This window comes from Pan troglodytes, chromosome 8 (assembly GCF_028858775.2).
Source record: "Pan troglodytes isolate AG18354 chromosome 8, NHGRI_mPanTro3-v2.0_pri, whole genome shotgun sequence".
Taxonomy (NCBI): Eukaryota; Metazoa; Chordata; class Mammalia; order Primates; family Hominidae; genus Pan; species Pan troglodytes.
The window spans coordinates 85,590,533-85,605,905 of NC_072406.2; the positions used below are offsets into that span (position 1 = coordinate 85,590,533).

The 15,373-nt window shown below is 41.1% G+C and overlaps 1 protein-coding gene across 9 annotated transcripts in view; it reads right to left on the reverse strand.

The window, feature by feature from the left end:
• The window catches only part of CFAP70 (cilia and flagella associated protein 70), a 125,474-nt gene that overhangs the window by 92,721 nt on the left and 17,380 nt on the right, over positions 1-15,373 (reverse strand). For 4 of the 9 annotated variants that reach the window (XM_063780747.1, XM_063780750.1, XM_063780748.1 and 1 more), the window contains exons 1-5: positions 12,452-12,521; positions 8,472-8,573; positions 7,295-7,481; positions 2,144-2,242; positions 1,877-1,956 (exon numbers count right to left, since the gene is read on the reverse strand). In XM_063780747.1, coding sequence (XP_063636817.1) covers positions 1,877-1,956; positions 2,144-2,242; positions 7,295-7,481; positions 8,472-8,534 — 429 coding nt within the window. In that variant the 5' untranslated portion in view covers positions 8,535-8,573; positions 12,452-12,521. Of the gene's footprint in view, positions 1-1,876; positions 1,957-2,143; positions 2,243-7,294; positions 7,482-8,471; positions 8,574-12,451; positions 12,748-15,373 lie in introns of those variants that run through there. The other 5 variants (XM_054660234.2, XM_063780749.1, XM_054660235.2 and 2 more) reach the window with 5 other exon arrangements.

Here is a 15,373-nt window from a genome sequence, read left to right on the forward strand (position 1 = left end):
TAGACATATATGTGTATACCTCTGACATTTTCACTCAGGTTACATACAAAGTAGGTTTTAAATGTGTATTGAGGCTGGGCAAGGTAGGATCTCGCCTGTAATCCCAGCACTTTAGGAGGCCGGGGCAGGCATATTACCTGAGGTCAGGAGTTTGAGATCAGCCTGGCCAACATGGTGAAACCCCATCTCTACTAAAAGAGAAAATGTATAAAAATTAGCCGGGCATGGTGGTGGTGCCTGTAATCTCAGGTACTTGATAGGCTGAGGCAGGAGAATCGCTTGAACCCATGAAGTGGAGGTTGCAGTGAGCCGAGATCACACCATTGCACTCCAGGCTGGGCAACAAGGGTAAAACTCCATCTCAAAAAAAGAAAAGAATGTGTATTGAATGCTAGGCACTTTGCTATATCACTAGGGATATAAAGACAAAGAAGACATAGTTCCTTTCAACATAGAACTCATGTCATAGTGTCAAGATTTATGCAAAATCTATGCTAGAGACCTGTACAAAATGCTGCAGTCAAGGACACCAAGGAGGCAGTGAATAACTAATTATTTGGCTGGGGGTTGACATTTATAGGATAAATAGGCATTTACAACCTGGATTAGCAGAGGAAGGAAAGAAAAAATAATTCTGGATAAGAACACTTTTTGTGGGCTGGTCCAAAGGCAGTGAGTTATCTCAACTGACTGTTCACAGTCAGTTACAGATCAAATTCTTTGTTCTATTCTTTCCCCACTTCTCACTACTGTGCTTAACTAGTCTTAGAGGGGAAAAACAGTCTATGTAAAGAGGGATTGGAACAGTATGGTATCTTCCATTTAGGTATATGTAAGTAAGTCAGGATTCTGGAACTTGAAGTATTAATATAAGGAAAGGAGTAACGGGAGATGAGGTTGAAGGGGGAGGCCTCCATTATAAAGGATGCTATATGCCTGCTAAGCAATCTGGACCTTAACTTGTAAGCAGTGGGTGAATCCATGAACTACAGAGTACTAAGCAGGGGAAGAGATAAGATCAGATTCACTTTTAAATCACTGTGCAAGCCATGGGAAGGTTGAACTAGAGGGAGGTAAAGGTAGGTACAAGGCTATTTGTAACTATCCAAGTGAGAGGTAATAAGGCAATAAAGAGTAGGAATGAAGCCAAAAAGAAAACCTAAAGACACTTAGAAGATAGAAAAGGTGGGATTTGGTGAAAGGCAGATTTGAGGACTGGTTGTAGTTAGGGTCTGAAGGAATATATATACGTCATGGATATAATTTAGGTTCTATGTTCCATGATTTCATGGATGGGTGATGCCACTAGTCAAAAAACTAAGATAAAAGGAAGAATAGGTTTCAGGGAAGATACTGAGTTCAGTTTTGGAATGTTGAGTTTTAGGTGCCTATGGGATAACATTATAGAGGTATACAGTAGGTGCTTATAAAGTCTGATATTCTAGAACTCCAGAAAGGGGTCTGGGCTAGAACTGTTGGATTAGAAATTTTCAGTGAGAGGCATGCTACCATGCCCTAAAGTATATGAGGTGCTTTCATATACTACTTGAACCATCAGGACATAGCTCAAGAGTTATTTCCATGGTTAAGCCTTCCTTGCCTCTACCTGCGGACAAAGTAACTGATACCTGCTCTATGCCCATGTGCCTCACTCCACCATTTAATCACACTGGGTTATAGTCTATGATATGTAGACTGTGGGCTTTTCAAAGTAGGACTCTGCCTTATTATCTTTGTTTCCCAGAATCTAACACTAAGGGTGCTGTGAAAAGAAAATGCCCAATGCATTACACTCAACTGAATTGAACCTTAATAGCAGACAGAATTGTTACATTGAATGGCAGGCTGAAATGTTGAGAGCTAAAACTCTGATTACCTTAGCACTTGATCTAGGAGTTTCTAAGGGTGAGCCTTGCACAGGGTGCAATGGAACTGTTGTTTGAAATGCACTCTGTCCTGCAAAAAGAAGCCCAAGTTGAGCCAAAGAAGAAAGGGTTAAGTTGGGATGACTGCAGGCAGAGATAAATGTGCCCACTTTTCCCCTCAAATCCCTCAAATTCATTGAGGCTAATTTCTATATCTCTCTGGGGCTAAGTTTTATGAGCTTTGCCATTTCTGCTTTTGGGCAAAGCACACATCTGACCTTCCAGTAAGGGAAGAAGGTCCACCACAGCCTGACCAAGAATTAAGGTCTTCTCTTCTTTCTGTTTCTTTTCCTTTGGTAAAACTTCAGTCACAGTTACTAGAAAAATCAAAACAAAGAAAATGAGACATTTAAAACACATCTATCTAATAACCAAGCTGCAACAAACAAAGCATTGTCAAAGATATGTAAGTTAAAAAAAAATAAACTTGAAAGTACAGAAGGCACCAACATCACTGACTTCTGGTGGAAAATACTGGACCACTTCAGTGACTTTTGAACTTTTTGCCTGCAAGTTATAATAAGAAATGGGTTTTAGATCATAATCATGTACATGCATGTGTATAAAAGTAACTGAGGCTGGGCGTGGTGGCTCACGCCTGTAATCCCAGTACTTTGGGAGGCCAAGGTGGGCAGATCACCTGAGGTTGGGAGTTCGAGACCACCCTGACAAACACGGAGAAAACCTGCCTCTACTAAAAATACAAAATTAGCCAGGCATAGTGGCCCATGCCTGTAATCCCAGCTACTCGGGAGACCGAGGCAGGAGAATCGCTTGAACCTGGGAGGCAGAGGTTGCGGTGAGCTGAGATCAAGCCATTGCACCCAGCCTGGGCAACAAGAGGGAAACTCCGTCTCAAAAAAAAAAAAAAAAGTAACTGATACATATGATTATATAACAAAGCTTCATATAATATTAATCTTTACTAGGTCAAAATCCTTAGGTATTTTCTATTCTATTTCATACAGAAGAACTTACTGGTCATAATGCCCATCAATTGATCTTAAGAATGGCTAAAAAGTCACAATCTGAAGTTTGAAAAACACTGCTCTAGGGTGGGCGAGGTGGCTTATGCCTGTAATCCCAGCACTTTGGGAAGCTGAGGTGGGCAGATCACGAGGTCAGGAGATCGAGACCATCCTGGCTAACACAATGAAACCCCGTCTCTACTAAAAATACAACAACAAAATTAGCCAGGCGTGGTGGCGGGCACCTGTAGTCCCAACTACTCAAGAGGCTGAGGCAGGAGAATGGCGTGAACCCAGGAGGTGGAGCTTGCAGTGAGCCGAGACTGTGCCACTGCACTACAGCCTGGGCGACAGAGTGAGACTCCGTCTCAAAAAAAAAAAAAGAAAAAGAAAAGCACTGCTCTAGATCCCCCTATATTGCCTACCATAAGGCTTGACATATTTTGGAGTAATCCTGTAGCATGCAGAGTATGTACAAGGTTTTTCACTGCAGCATTACTCTGTGTGCTTAACACTTATTATAACAATTTCAAAATTTCAAATACACAAAGTAGAATAGTATAACAACTATCCACATAACCATAATCTAAATTTAACAATTTTTTTGCTTCATCATGTGTAGCTTTGTTTGCTCAAATACTTTTATCATATTTGCTTTGTTTGCTGAAGTACTTTTCAAATAAATTACAGACATCATGACATTTTACTCCTAAATACCAAAGTATACAAATCCCAAGTAAGACATTTTCCTAGAAAACCACAATCAGTTTACCACATCTAGCAAGTGTGTGATAATAGCATTAAATAATTCCTTAATTCATCTAGTGTCCAGTTTATATTTAACATTTCCCAATTATCCCCAAATTTATTTTGTAGCTGGTCTGTTCAAAGACCACATATTGCATTTGGTTGTCATGTTTCTTTTCATTTAGAACAGTCCCCCCTTTCCACATACTTCTCTCAAACACTTCTCTCTTTTGTTGAAGACACCAGGCCAATAGTTACATAGAATGTCACACCTTCTAGATTTGTCTCTTGTTTTATTCCTCATAGTATTTAATTTGTTTCTCAATTCCTGTGTTCCTACTTGGGTTCAGCTTCAGCATTTTCAGCAAGGATAACAGAGTTTGATAACATACTTACCTATGTGGTATGTTATCAAACTCTGTGACCTTTGTAACCTGACAGATGAAAATAGCATCTAAACATAATTTTATTTTTTGTATTAGAATGAGGTTGAAATTTTTTCCATATACTTAAGGACCAGTTACAGTTTCTTTTCCATGAACTTTTCATATTCCTTTCATATGTTTCGTATACTTTTCCATTAGATTCTTGCTCTTATTAATATGCAAGTGCTCTTTAAAGGTAAATTTGCCTTCTGTCTAGAAATGAATTGCAAATTGTATTCCAGTTTGTGGTTTGTCTTTTACAGTTGCTAATGAATATATATATATATATATTTTTTTTCCTGTGGTTTCTACAGTTGTGAAATACTTATAAAGGCTTCCTCTCTCTGATTATTTTAATTCCATGATTTCTTATGGTACTTACATGATTTAATTTTTTACACACATTTTATCCAGGTGGTATTTATTTTGGTGGTTTGTTTGTTTGTTTTTCAAGACCAGGTCTCACTCTGTCACCTGGGCTGGAAGGCAGTGGTGCGATCTCAGCTCACTGCAACCCCTGCCTCGAGGGCTCTAGTGATTCTCCCACCTCAGCCTCTGGAGTAGCTAGGGCTACAAGTGCTCACCTCCATACCCAGCTAATTTTTGTGTATATATGTGTGTGTGTGTGTGTGTGTGTATGTGTGTGTATATATATGTGTGTGTATATATATGTGTGTATATATGTGTGTATATGTGTGTGTATATGTGTATATATGTGTATGTGTGTATATATGTGTGTATATATGTGTATATATGTGTGTGTGTGCGTGTATATATATTTATATATATATTTTTTTTTTTTTTGTGAGACGGAGTCTTGCTTTGTCACCCAGGCTGGAGTGCAGTGGCGCAGTCTCAGCTCACTGCAAGCTCCGCCTCCTGGGTTCTCGCCATTCTCCTGCCTCAGCCTCCTGAGTAGCTGGGACTACAGGTGCCCGCCACCACACCCAGCTAATTTTTTGTATTTTTACTTGAGATGGGGTTTCACCGTGTTAGCAAGGATGGTCTCGATCTCCTGACCTCGTGATCTGCCCGCCTTGGCCTCCCAAAGTGCTGGGATTACAGGCGTGAGCCACTGCACCCAGTCATTGTTTTTTTGTTTGTTTTTGTTTTTGTTTTTTGAGAGAAAGTCTCACTGTGTCACTCAGGCTGGAGTGCAGTGGTATGATCTCGGCTCACTGTAACCTCCACCTCTCAGGTTAAGTGATTCTCCTGCCTCAGTCTCCTGAGTAACTGGGACTACAGGCAGGCTCCACCATGCCTGGCTAATTTTTGTATTTTTAGTAGAGACGGGGTTTTGCCATCTTGACCAGGTTGGTCTTGAACTCCTGACCTTGTGATCCACCCACCTCAGCCTCCCAAAGTGCTGGGATTACAGGCTTGAGCCACTGTGCCCGGCCCATTATGTTTTTTAATTCAATTTGAGATCTTCCAGTTTTTGGAGTGACTTATGGTTTTAAATTGAAACCTGGACTTTTCCTATTGTTATGAATCTTTGGATCTTACTTACACCTTCTGTTTTCAGCTGGCTTTTTCCAACACCACCCCAAAAGGGGAAGGAAGGAGATGCTGCCTCATTACTGACAAGTTGGGGTGGAAGTCTAGGTTCCCTACTCAGCCTCCTCTGACACCTGATGGAGGCAGCTCCTCATTACTGCTGAGCAGGGGAATTGGAGTCCTGATTCCTTACTTGGTTTCCACTGATACCACAGTGGGTGTGGACTCATTACCCTTGGGTGATGGTGAAAGTTCTGACTCTAAACTAGGCCTCCTCTGACACCACTCCAGTGGGAAGTGAAGGGACACCTTGCTGCTGACAGTTTGGGATAGAAGTCCAAGATCCATGTGGTCTCCACTAACATTATGAGGGGTGGGAAGGGGACTCATTACTAGAGGGGATAAAAGCCCTGGTTCCCTACTTGGTCTTCTCTGACATCACTAGGGTAATGGAGAACCTCATTTTTGAGCTTTGTGAGAGTGGAAGTCTAGGCTCTCCACTCAGCTTGATTGAGGGTGGGGGTTTTTTTCCTACGGTGTTTGGCTGGAGTACGGGAATTACTGTCTAAAACTTTTCTGTCTTATTAGGCTGCCGCTTTCATAGTCTTTTGGCTAAACAGAGCAGACTTTTATCAGGCTTTCTTTCTTTTTTCTTTTTTTTGGTCTGTGCCCATTGGTGTCTCCAGGTTGCCACCTTCTTCAGCAAGAAGTATGGGATATATAAGGCAAAAAGAAAACCCAAGGAACTCACCACTGTGTCATTCCCCCGGTCCCAAGTTTCCTTCTCTCCACCTTTCAGAGTCTCTTATGTTTGTTTTATATATAATGTCCAGAGTTTGTAGTTGTACTCAGTGGGAGGAATAGAGAAAAGTACATCTATTCCATCTTCTCAAAAGTTCTGCTTTTAATCCTTTTTATTTCTAATTAATGCGCTTAAGATTATAAATGTACCTCTAAGTACACCTTTAACTATATCCCACAAATTCTGATATTTGGTGTTTTACTGTTGATCTCTTCCAAATGCTTTGCAATTTTTATTATGACTTTTTTATTTGTCCCATGAATGATTCATAAGTATGTTTTTAAATTTCCAAATAGCTTTTTGGCTATCTTTTTTTTATTGATTTCTAATTTTGTTGATTGTTACATTTTGGCAGAAAAGGTGGTCTGTATGCTGTTGATCCTTTGATCTATGGTAGGACTTGCTTTATCGCTTAGAATGTGGCCAATTGCTATCATAAAAATGCTCCTCCTGTGTTTTAAATATATATATATTCTTTAATGGTTAGTACAAGCCTATGATTATTCCTAGGGAAGACTTTTTTCTCTACCCAGGATCTAGACAGAGATGCTGATAAGCAGATTTTATTTTCCTGGTCCATACTTTCTGAGAGTCTTAACTTGTGATGGGGAGGTGATCTCAGTCTCTAGTCCCCCATCAACAACAGCCAAAGGTTTTCTGTCCTTGTGAGAGCATTAAAACCCAAGCCCCTAGGTTTTGGAGTACTGTCTTCTCCCTGCACACTTCCACTAACACATACACACCAATGGCAGCTGTTCAAGATTTTCAGGTTTCAGTTCCTGCCTTGCTTCTGGGAACAAAGGAACTGTCCTTTCTTTCTCATGATTTTAGTTACATGTTTAAAAGAATGTTTTGGTTGTGCTTTTCCCATCCAACATGATAGGGAAGAAGGCAATCGGGACATTGATTTTTAGAACCACAAGGACTTACAGAACACAGGTTTGTGAGCGAGGTCATCTAAAGTGATTCCTCCTTCAGGATTAAACTCAAAACTGCTAGTGAAGTTGTATTTTGCACTTCCTTCTGGAGAAACAGTAATTTTTGCAGAGTCTCCCAGAACCACTTGATTGAATTCTGCTCGAATAAAGGTAACTGGAGTATCTCCTTTAAAACCTTTCTGTTGGCAGAAACACACCACTTTACAATTATATTCAAATAGAGAATTTTCCTACACATCTGGTAACCCATTTTGATTTGGGCTAAATAGCATTTTTCATTTTTTCCTAACAAGCAACATCACAAATACAAAAGGAATAGGTAGAAAAATCATTAAACAAATCTAGTTTTACTTAAATGCAACATTCCATGGAAGTGCTGTTATGTTGGAGTCTTGAAAATAACATTTATTATGTTTCACCTAATAATAAAAGTATACTGTGGAACATTTTTTTTTCTGTTTGTTTGTTTGTTTTGAGACGGAGTCTCGCTCTGTCACCCAGGCTGGAGTGCAGTGGCACGATCTCAGCTCACTGCAAGCTACTGAGGAACATTTTTAAAAGTAAGAAAATTAATTACCTACAATCTTACTGAACATGCAAGCATTATTAACATTTTAGAATATATTTTCTAGTGTTCTGCTGTGAATATATGGATGTACGTGTGTGTACCCATACATGCACACATAGATACATTTTTATATATGCATTTTAAAACAAAGTGGAGCTCATTAATTACATCCTCTTTGGAATGATCTTTTTAAACTTAATATACTGAATATTTTCCCATTTCATCATATTCCTAATTTTTAGTACATCACATTGTTGTTGTTTTTTTAATTAATCAAATAGAATTAATCACAAGGGAAACTCTGGAAGAATTCAGATCCTTCTCAGGAGAAAGGGAAAAAAATTATATGTGAACTGCTGTCTAGGGAAACTAAAACCACTATTTCTTTCATCCTGTTAAATTTAGTATTCAAATTGCCGGGTATTTGAGACACACAGTAATGTGACTTGGAGATTAAGACTAACAATAAGGAACACTGAGGCGGAATGCCACTGCTACATAAAGCCAGGAGGTTTGGAGGTAGAGAATGAAGCAAAATTCCATTCCTCCTGCAGGTACTCCCAAACTAAGGATTTTTGTAAATTTCCAAAAGTAACTTTACCAAATCATATCCCTCTGTCACGGTGATCTGCACGAGTCTGCCTGCTGATGGCACTTGCTCCATATCACCAACTGGGAAAAGTCCCTCTGTTTTCTTTGGTCTCTGTAAACAGAATGAATCAACCTGTCCCCTCATGTACCACAGCTGCACAAGTACCCATATTCCATCATAACCAATACCAGGGAAAACCTAAGAAAATGCCATAGTCCAGCACTGTTTTATTCCCCATATCCAACCTTTGCTGTTGGACAGGCAGTGCTTTAGGGAGCTGGTCACAAGGATGATTTCACTGGTAGCGCTAAAAGATGTTTATACAGGTAACTAACCCATTAAGCACAAAGTATCACAAGACAAAGTAGGAACACCTTGACCTCCCATACCCTACATCAGGGGTCCCCACCCCGAACCATGAACCAGTACCAGCCCGTGGCCTGTCAGGAACTGGGCTGTACAGCAGGAGGTAAGCAGCAGGCGAGCAAGCAAAGCTTCATCTCTATTTACAGCCACTCTGCATCACCTGTATTACCACCTAAGCTCTCTCTCCTGTCAGATCAGTGGCAGCATTATATTCTCACAGGAGTGCGAACCCTATTGTAATTGATGCATGCAAAGGATCTAGGTTGTGCGCTCCTTATAAGAATCGAATGCCTGATTTGTCACTGTCTCCCATCACCCCAGATAGGACTGTCTAGCTGCAGGAAAACAAGCTCAGGGCTCCCACTGATTCTACATTATGGTGAGTTGTATAATATTTCATTATATAGGCTGGGCACGGTGGCTCACGCCTGTAATCCCAACACTTTGGGAGGCGAGGCGGGCGGATCACCAAGTCAGGAGTTCGAGATCAGCCTGTCCAGTATGGTGAAACCCCATCTCTACTAAAAAATTCAAAAATTAGCCAGGTGTGATGGCACATGCCTGTAAGTCCCAGCTACTTGGGAGGCTGAGGCAGGAGAATCGCTTGAACACGGCAGGCAGAGGTTGCAGTGAGCTGAGATCACACCACTGAACTCCAGCCTGGGCAAAAGAGTGACTCCGTCTCAAAACAAAAAAATTTCATTATATATTACCATGTAATACTAATAGAAATAAAGTGCACAGTAAATGCAATGTGGTTGAATCATTCCCGCTGCCCCCAGTCTGTGGAAAAATTGTCTTCCACGAAACTGGTCCCTGGTGCCAAAAAGGTTGGGGACTGCTGCCATACACTGTTCACAGTGTTCTCTGGTAACCGTTTTTTTTAATCTGCAAAGCTCCCTTCAAACATTATTTAACTTCTCAGTTTTACAAAAATATATTTTGAGAGCAGGAAAGAAGCAGCCACACAAAATGGTAGTCCACTGGAAAAGGTCTTAATATATTTCTTATTTAGTCAGATATACTGTCAATTTTACAATACTAAGGGCACAAACAATTTCGATAATAAATTGGATATTTGTTTTTTGGAAAAGGTCTTTTATCTCTCCTTCCTTCCTTTTTTTTTTTTTCAGGCTCTCATTCTGTCACCCAGGCTGGAGTGCAGTGGTGTGATCACAGCTCACTGCAGCTTCAACCTCCCAGGCTCAAGTGATTGTCCCACCTCAGCCTCCTGAGTAGCTGGGACTATAGGCATGCGCCACCACGCCCAGCTAATTTTTGTATTTTTTGTAGAGACAGGGTTTCACCATGCTGTCTAGGCTGGTCTCGACGGCTAGGCTCAAGCAATCCGCTCACCTCAGCCTCCCAAAGTGCTGGGATTAAAAGGCATGAGCCACTGTGCCTGTTGAAAAGGCCTTATTTTCTAACTCAATTCAAACATTTACTGAGGACATACTATGCTAAGTGTACTTGGTGATAGAAAAGAGAAAACAACATCTTACAGCCTTCAGACTTTATAATTATCCTGCCTCTTCTCAGCTACTCCAGCATTTTTCCAGTCACCTAAAAGTGTCAAATCATTTGTTCAACAACATATTTCTGGGCTCTTTAAGGGCTTTAGTGGCACTGACAACTTCTTTGTCAAATGTACATTTGAAATGCCCTTTTGTATCAGTCTTCTTTCCTTTTCAATAATATGGCATTAGGCCTTCATTACCCTTCTGCTAGACTGTAACAAAAGCCTCCTAACTGGTGTCTCTGACTCCAGATTCTCACTCTAATTCATCCTGCTTTTGTCAGAATTGCTCAATGAAAAAATTTGTTAAGCTTGGCACTGTGATGGGTGCTGAGGATACAAGAGATAAGATGTGAACTCTCTAACCTCAAGAAATTTAAAATCTAGTGAGGACGAGAGACGTGTAACTAGACCAGGAGTCATAATCTGTGAGACAGGTGCTCTGACAGAGGAAAGAAGGGAGGAGTGAAACACACAGGGAGGAAAAGGGGGGTGGAAATTTATTTTTTCTTTTACAAATAAAAAGAATGAGAGAAGCAAGGAAATTAACTGATTATAGCCAGTGTGCCAAGTGTGCTTCGCATTTATTATCTTAAATGTAGCCTCCCTTCTAAGAGATTCTTAAATCTCTATTTGATTGAAAAAAACTGAGCTTCAGAGAAGTTTGTTATCTTACCAGCAGTCATACAGCAAGGAAGTGCTGAATGAAGCTGGGACCTAGCTGGATTTGAGAATACATATGCATGCCAGGAAAATCTTGGAGGAAGTACGCTGGAACTATGTCTTAATAAAGGGAAGGATATTCCAAGAAAGGGAACAGATTTTAAAACGTTCAGAGGCAAAACAACACACATAGCAAGTAGCAAGTAGCTTGCAGTGGTGGAGTAAGAAGAAATAGGGAGAAAATGAGAAGAGACAAGCAGATAAATACCTTATTAAAGTACAGATCTGATCGTATCACTGTCTTGTTCCCTCTCACCTACCAAATAAACTGTAACACTACAGTTTAACTGTAGTTAAATGTAGTACTACATCCAGGGCTTTCTAGGATCTTGCAGTGCCAGTCAACTCCCGTCTTCTAGCTTATGCTCTTGCTTAGTATTTTTCAAAGATTACCTGCATTTAGTCGCTTTTGAACCTTTGCATTTTTCCTTCCCCCTGGAATTATCTCTCCCTTTCTCCTCACTCCGTCTCTACAGCAAATCCTACTCATCCTTTAAAATCCAGCTCAAATGCTTCCTAGTCCATGAAGCTTCCCAGTCGGAAAAACTTGCCTTTCCTCTGAATTCATTTAGCACTTTACACGTCTTTTGTGGCATTACCACAAGCTGTCCTGTTTATGAAGACTGGGTATTCAAAAGACCTTTCCTACTTAACAACTATGTGCCCCTAGGCAAATGCCTAACTTCTCTAAGCCTCAGTTTCACCTTCTGTAAAATGGATAACTTCCAACCTGTTTCACATTTATTGTGAATATCCCCTAAGATATTAAAGCTGTTTAAGTATGAAGCACTGCACAAATGGTATTATTAATATGCAGCCTTTGTCCTGAGAGCTCATTTACACCCTTGAAGGCATGTAACCTGTCTCACGCATATTTACGGGCCCCGAGTGCCTGGCACCATGTCTTGTACACAAGAGGCGTTCGCGTCGTGTTTGAATTATGAATGCAAGATATAGGACTAAAGTTATAGTCAGGGCAGCTAGGGTGGGGACTCTTGTTGCCCCCGGCAAGGCACGCATTTCTTGTCATCTGCTCGGAAGAAGCTGCAAGGGGAGAGTCCAGTGAGAAAAAGGTTAGACGAAGGAGGCGATGTGACTGAGTCTGGTCTGAGGACAAGCGCAGTCAGCACAGAATGAGGAGGCCTCCGACGAGAAGCGGTAAAGGAAGGTCTACGTCCGCGCTCCTGTGGAGGTCGCCGGGCTGGGGTTGGCGGCAGAGTCCGCACCTGGCCGGGCGAGCGGCTTTTCGGTCTAAATATCGGGGTTTTCAGCCTGGCCTTAGCTAAGGGAGCAGAAGATCGGGGTGACGGCTGCGGTGTGGCCGCAGGGCTGAGGTGGGGAGGCCGGGAAGAGAGGGTTTCTTCAGGAGGGATCACTGTCTTACCTGCAGCAGCCTCAGTTATGTTTTTGACAACTATAGCAACCAACTACCTCTCGCGAGAACTTACTTTTGGCAATCGCACGAGCAACTTTATTCCAAGACTCGCGATAACCCTCTGGGGCCGGAGCAGGGAGCGAGACACTGAGCTTCTGCGCCTGCGCCCTAGCGCCGGCTGCAGCCTCCTCACTTCGAGAGCCTGCTGTTTCCGCGGATGCTTTACCTTGGCAAGAGTTGGGTTTAAGTGCATAGGTTTCCACCTTTACATTTTGCTTTCTCGACTCTTTGATTTCAATATTTCTCTATAATAGGAGGGAAAAAAGCAAAAGGAAGTTTAAAGAAAAAGGCCTTTATTAAACTGATTTGAAAACATCATTTAAATATTTCTCCGTGAAATATGCAATATTTTTTAAATGAGCCCGTCACGCCCTGTTGATGAGAGTGCAAAATGACCCTGCTTCTAGGTGCTCAATATTTGTACAATAAACAGACCTGAAGTTTATGATGTTAATACAAATTTTTAATATTCAAAATTTAACATTAAAGAGCTAGAATAGCAAAACACAATAGCAATAACCTGGAAACAACCCAAGTGCCCGTCGAAGGAATAGTGGATGAGTGGACCAATAAACTGTGGCATATTCACAAAATGGCATATTACAAGCAGTCAAAGTTAATGAACTGCAGCCATACACACAACACGGATGAATTTTAGCAGTATATATACTTTAAATTGTTGCAGTGTTAAGAGCCAGCTTGAAGGGACTCCCATGGGCCAAATGAGGGACAATTTGAGCATGAAGTAAACAACGACGATAACGGATTACAACCCATTGAATAAAATAGGAATATGCAAGTCCGTGTTGATACAGAGAAAAAGGAAAACCCTTTCAAAGTAGGATGCCAACCCAGAAGTGTAGCGAGAAGGATGGAAATAGAGAACTACCATTTGACAACTACTGAGGAGGATGACTCAGGCAGGAGTCTTCAATGGACGCTAAGGCTGGTGGGTAGATTTCTATGAGGCATAGAATACTGGCGTGATTTTGGAATGCTTCCATGGAATACTACTTGATTACAGAGGGGGAAACAGTGAATGGAGGCAACCAACATGATCAGGTGATCATGGTTAACATCACCAGTGTTGGGAGGAGTCTACATTGTGAGCCTCCTGGTGAAACACACTAAAAAAAAAAAAACACACACACACACACACAAAGCATCCTTTTTGGTTTTCCTACCATGAAAGGAACTCAGGTTGTGGACCATCCAAGGACAAGAAAGACTGGGAACTGTCTCTGACTGAGGTTATATGACAACTAAATTCAATATGTATCTCTGTATAGCATTCTGGACCAGAAAGGAAAACAACATTGTTAGGACAGTGGGCAAAATGTGAATTAGCTCTGTGAATCGCATACCACCCCGAACATGCCCGATCTCATCTGAATTGGATGGTAGTGTTGTACCAATATTGATTTCCTGATGTGGAAGTTTGTTTGTTGTTAGGTAGGAGAGTGTCCCTGTTTAGGGGAAAATAAACACTAGTGTGTTTAGGAGTGATGAGACACCATCTCTTCAATTTGCTCTCTTGACTTTCAAAAGGTCCAGAAAAAGACTAACAAGGGATACATACACATGTACACACACATATGTACATGCATGCACACCTGCACACATACACACACAGTGAGCAATGGAACAAGTGCAATAAAGTGTTAACTATTTGGGAATCTGAGTGTAGGGGACATGGGACTTCCTTACACGATTTGGGCAACTTTTCTATACATTCGAGATCATTTCAAAACAATTAAAATATATACACACGCATAACCACTCTCCCTGGGAAGCCCTTTGCTTAGGAAATAGTTACCAGAGTCAAATTTTAAAATTTTTATTTATATGAATAAAGAAACATTATAAATATTGAGAAATATTTTTTGAAAGTTGCAGTGTTACAGGTAATAAAGGTTCTCAAAATAAAACTACTGTGGCACTACTGAGTAAGGATTTCTCTCTGGATTTTTTTCCCAAGTGAGAGTTTTGGGTGAATTTGCACTGAGACAGCTATCCCACTTGCAAATGACAGACTCTTTCTACATAATAAGCTGGGTTAGGCCAAGTCTTTAATAGGGAGCTGTTCTTCCAGAAATCGCTCATGATCTTGGTCTACTTAGTACTTTGCTTCAAGGTCTTAGGCAAGCAAGGATAAATAACAGATGTCACCTCCTTAAACATAATTAATCTCCATTCAACTGTAGGGTACCTGAGAGCAAGGGCTGTATGTTACAATTTTCTTTTTTTTAAGATGGAGTCTCACTCTGTAGCCCAGGCTGGAGTGCCGTGGCGCAATCTGGGTTCACTGCAACCTCCACCTCCTGGGGTCAAGTGATTCTTGTGCCTCAGCCACTGGAGTAGATGTGATTACAGGCACCCATCACCACGCCCGGCTAATTTTTGTATTTTTAGTAGAGACAGGGCCATGTTGGCCAGGCTGGTCTTGAACTCCTAACCTCAGGTGATCCACCTGCCTCAGCCGCCTAAAGTGCTGGGATTACAGGCATGAACCACCATGCCCGGCCTTTTTTTTTTTCTTTATTGAGACAGTCTTGCTCTGGAGTTCAGTGGCATGATCTCGGCTCACTGCAACCTCTGCCTCCCGGGTTCAAGTGACCCTCCCACCTCAGCCTCCCGTGTGTGTGTGTGTGTTACAGTTCTTTTATTCTCCTACAGTGCTTAGCAGTGGCCACTCTGTTTGAAAGGCATTCAATACTTTTTGACTGATTTAAAACATCCACTTGTGTATGGAAAAAGCCCTCTTTAGTGGTATGGAAAATATAATAGTACTGGAATCATAATAAAATCATGTACATACGCAAACCAATTTCAGGGGAAAAAAACTATAAAAATATCTTTCTAATAAAATTC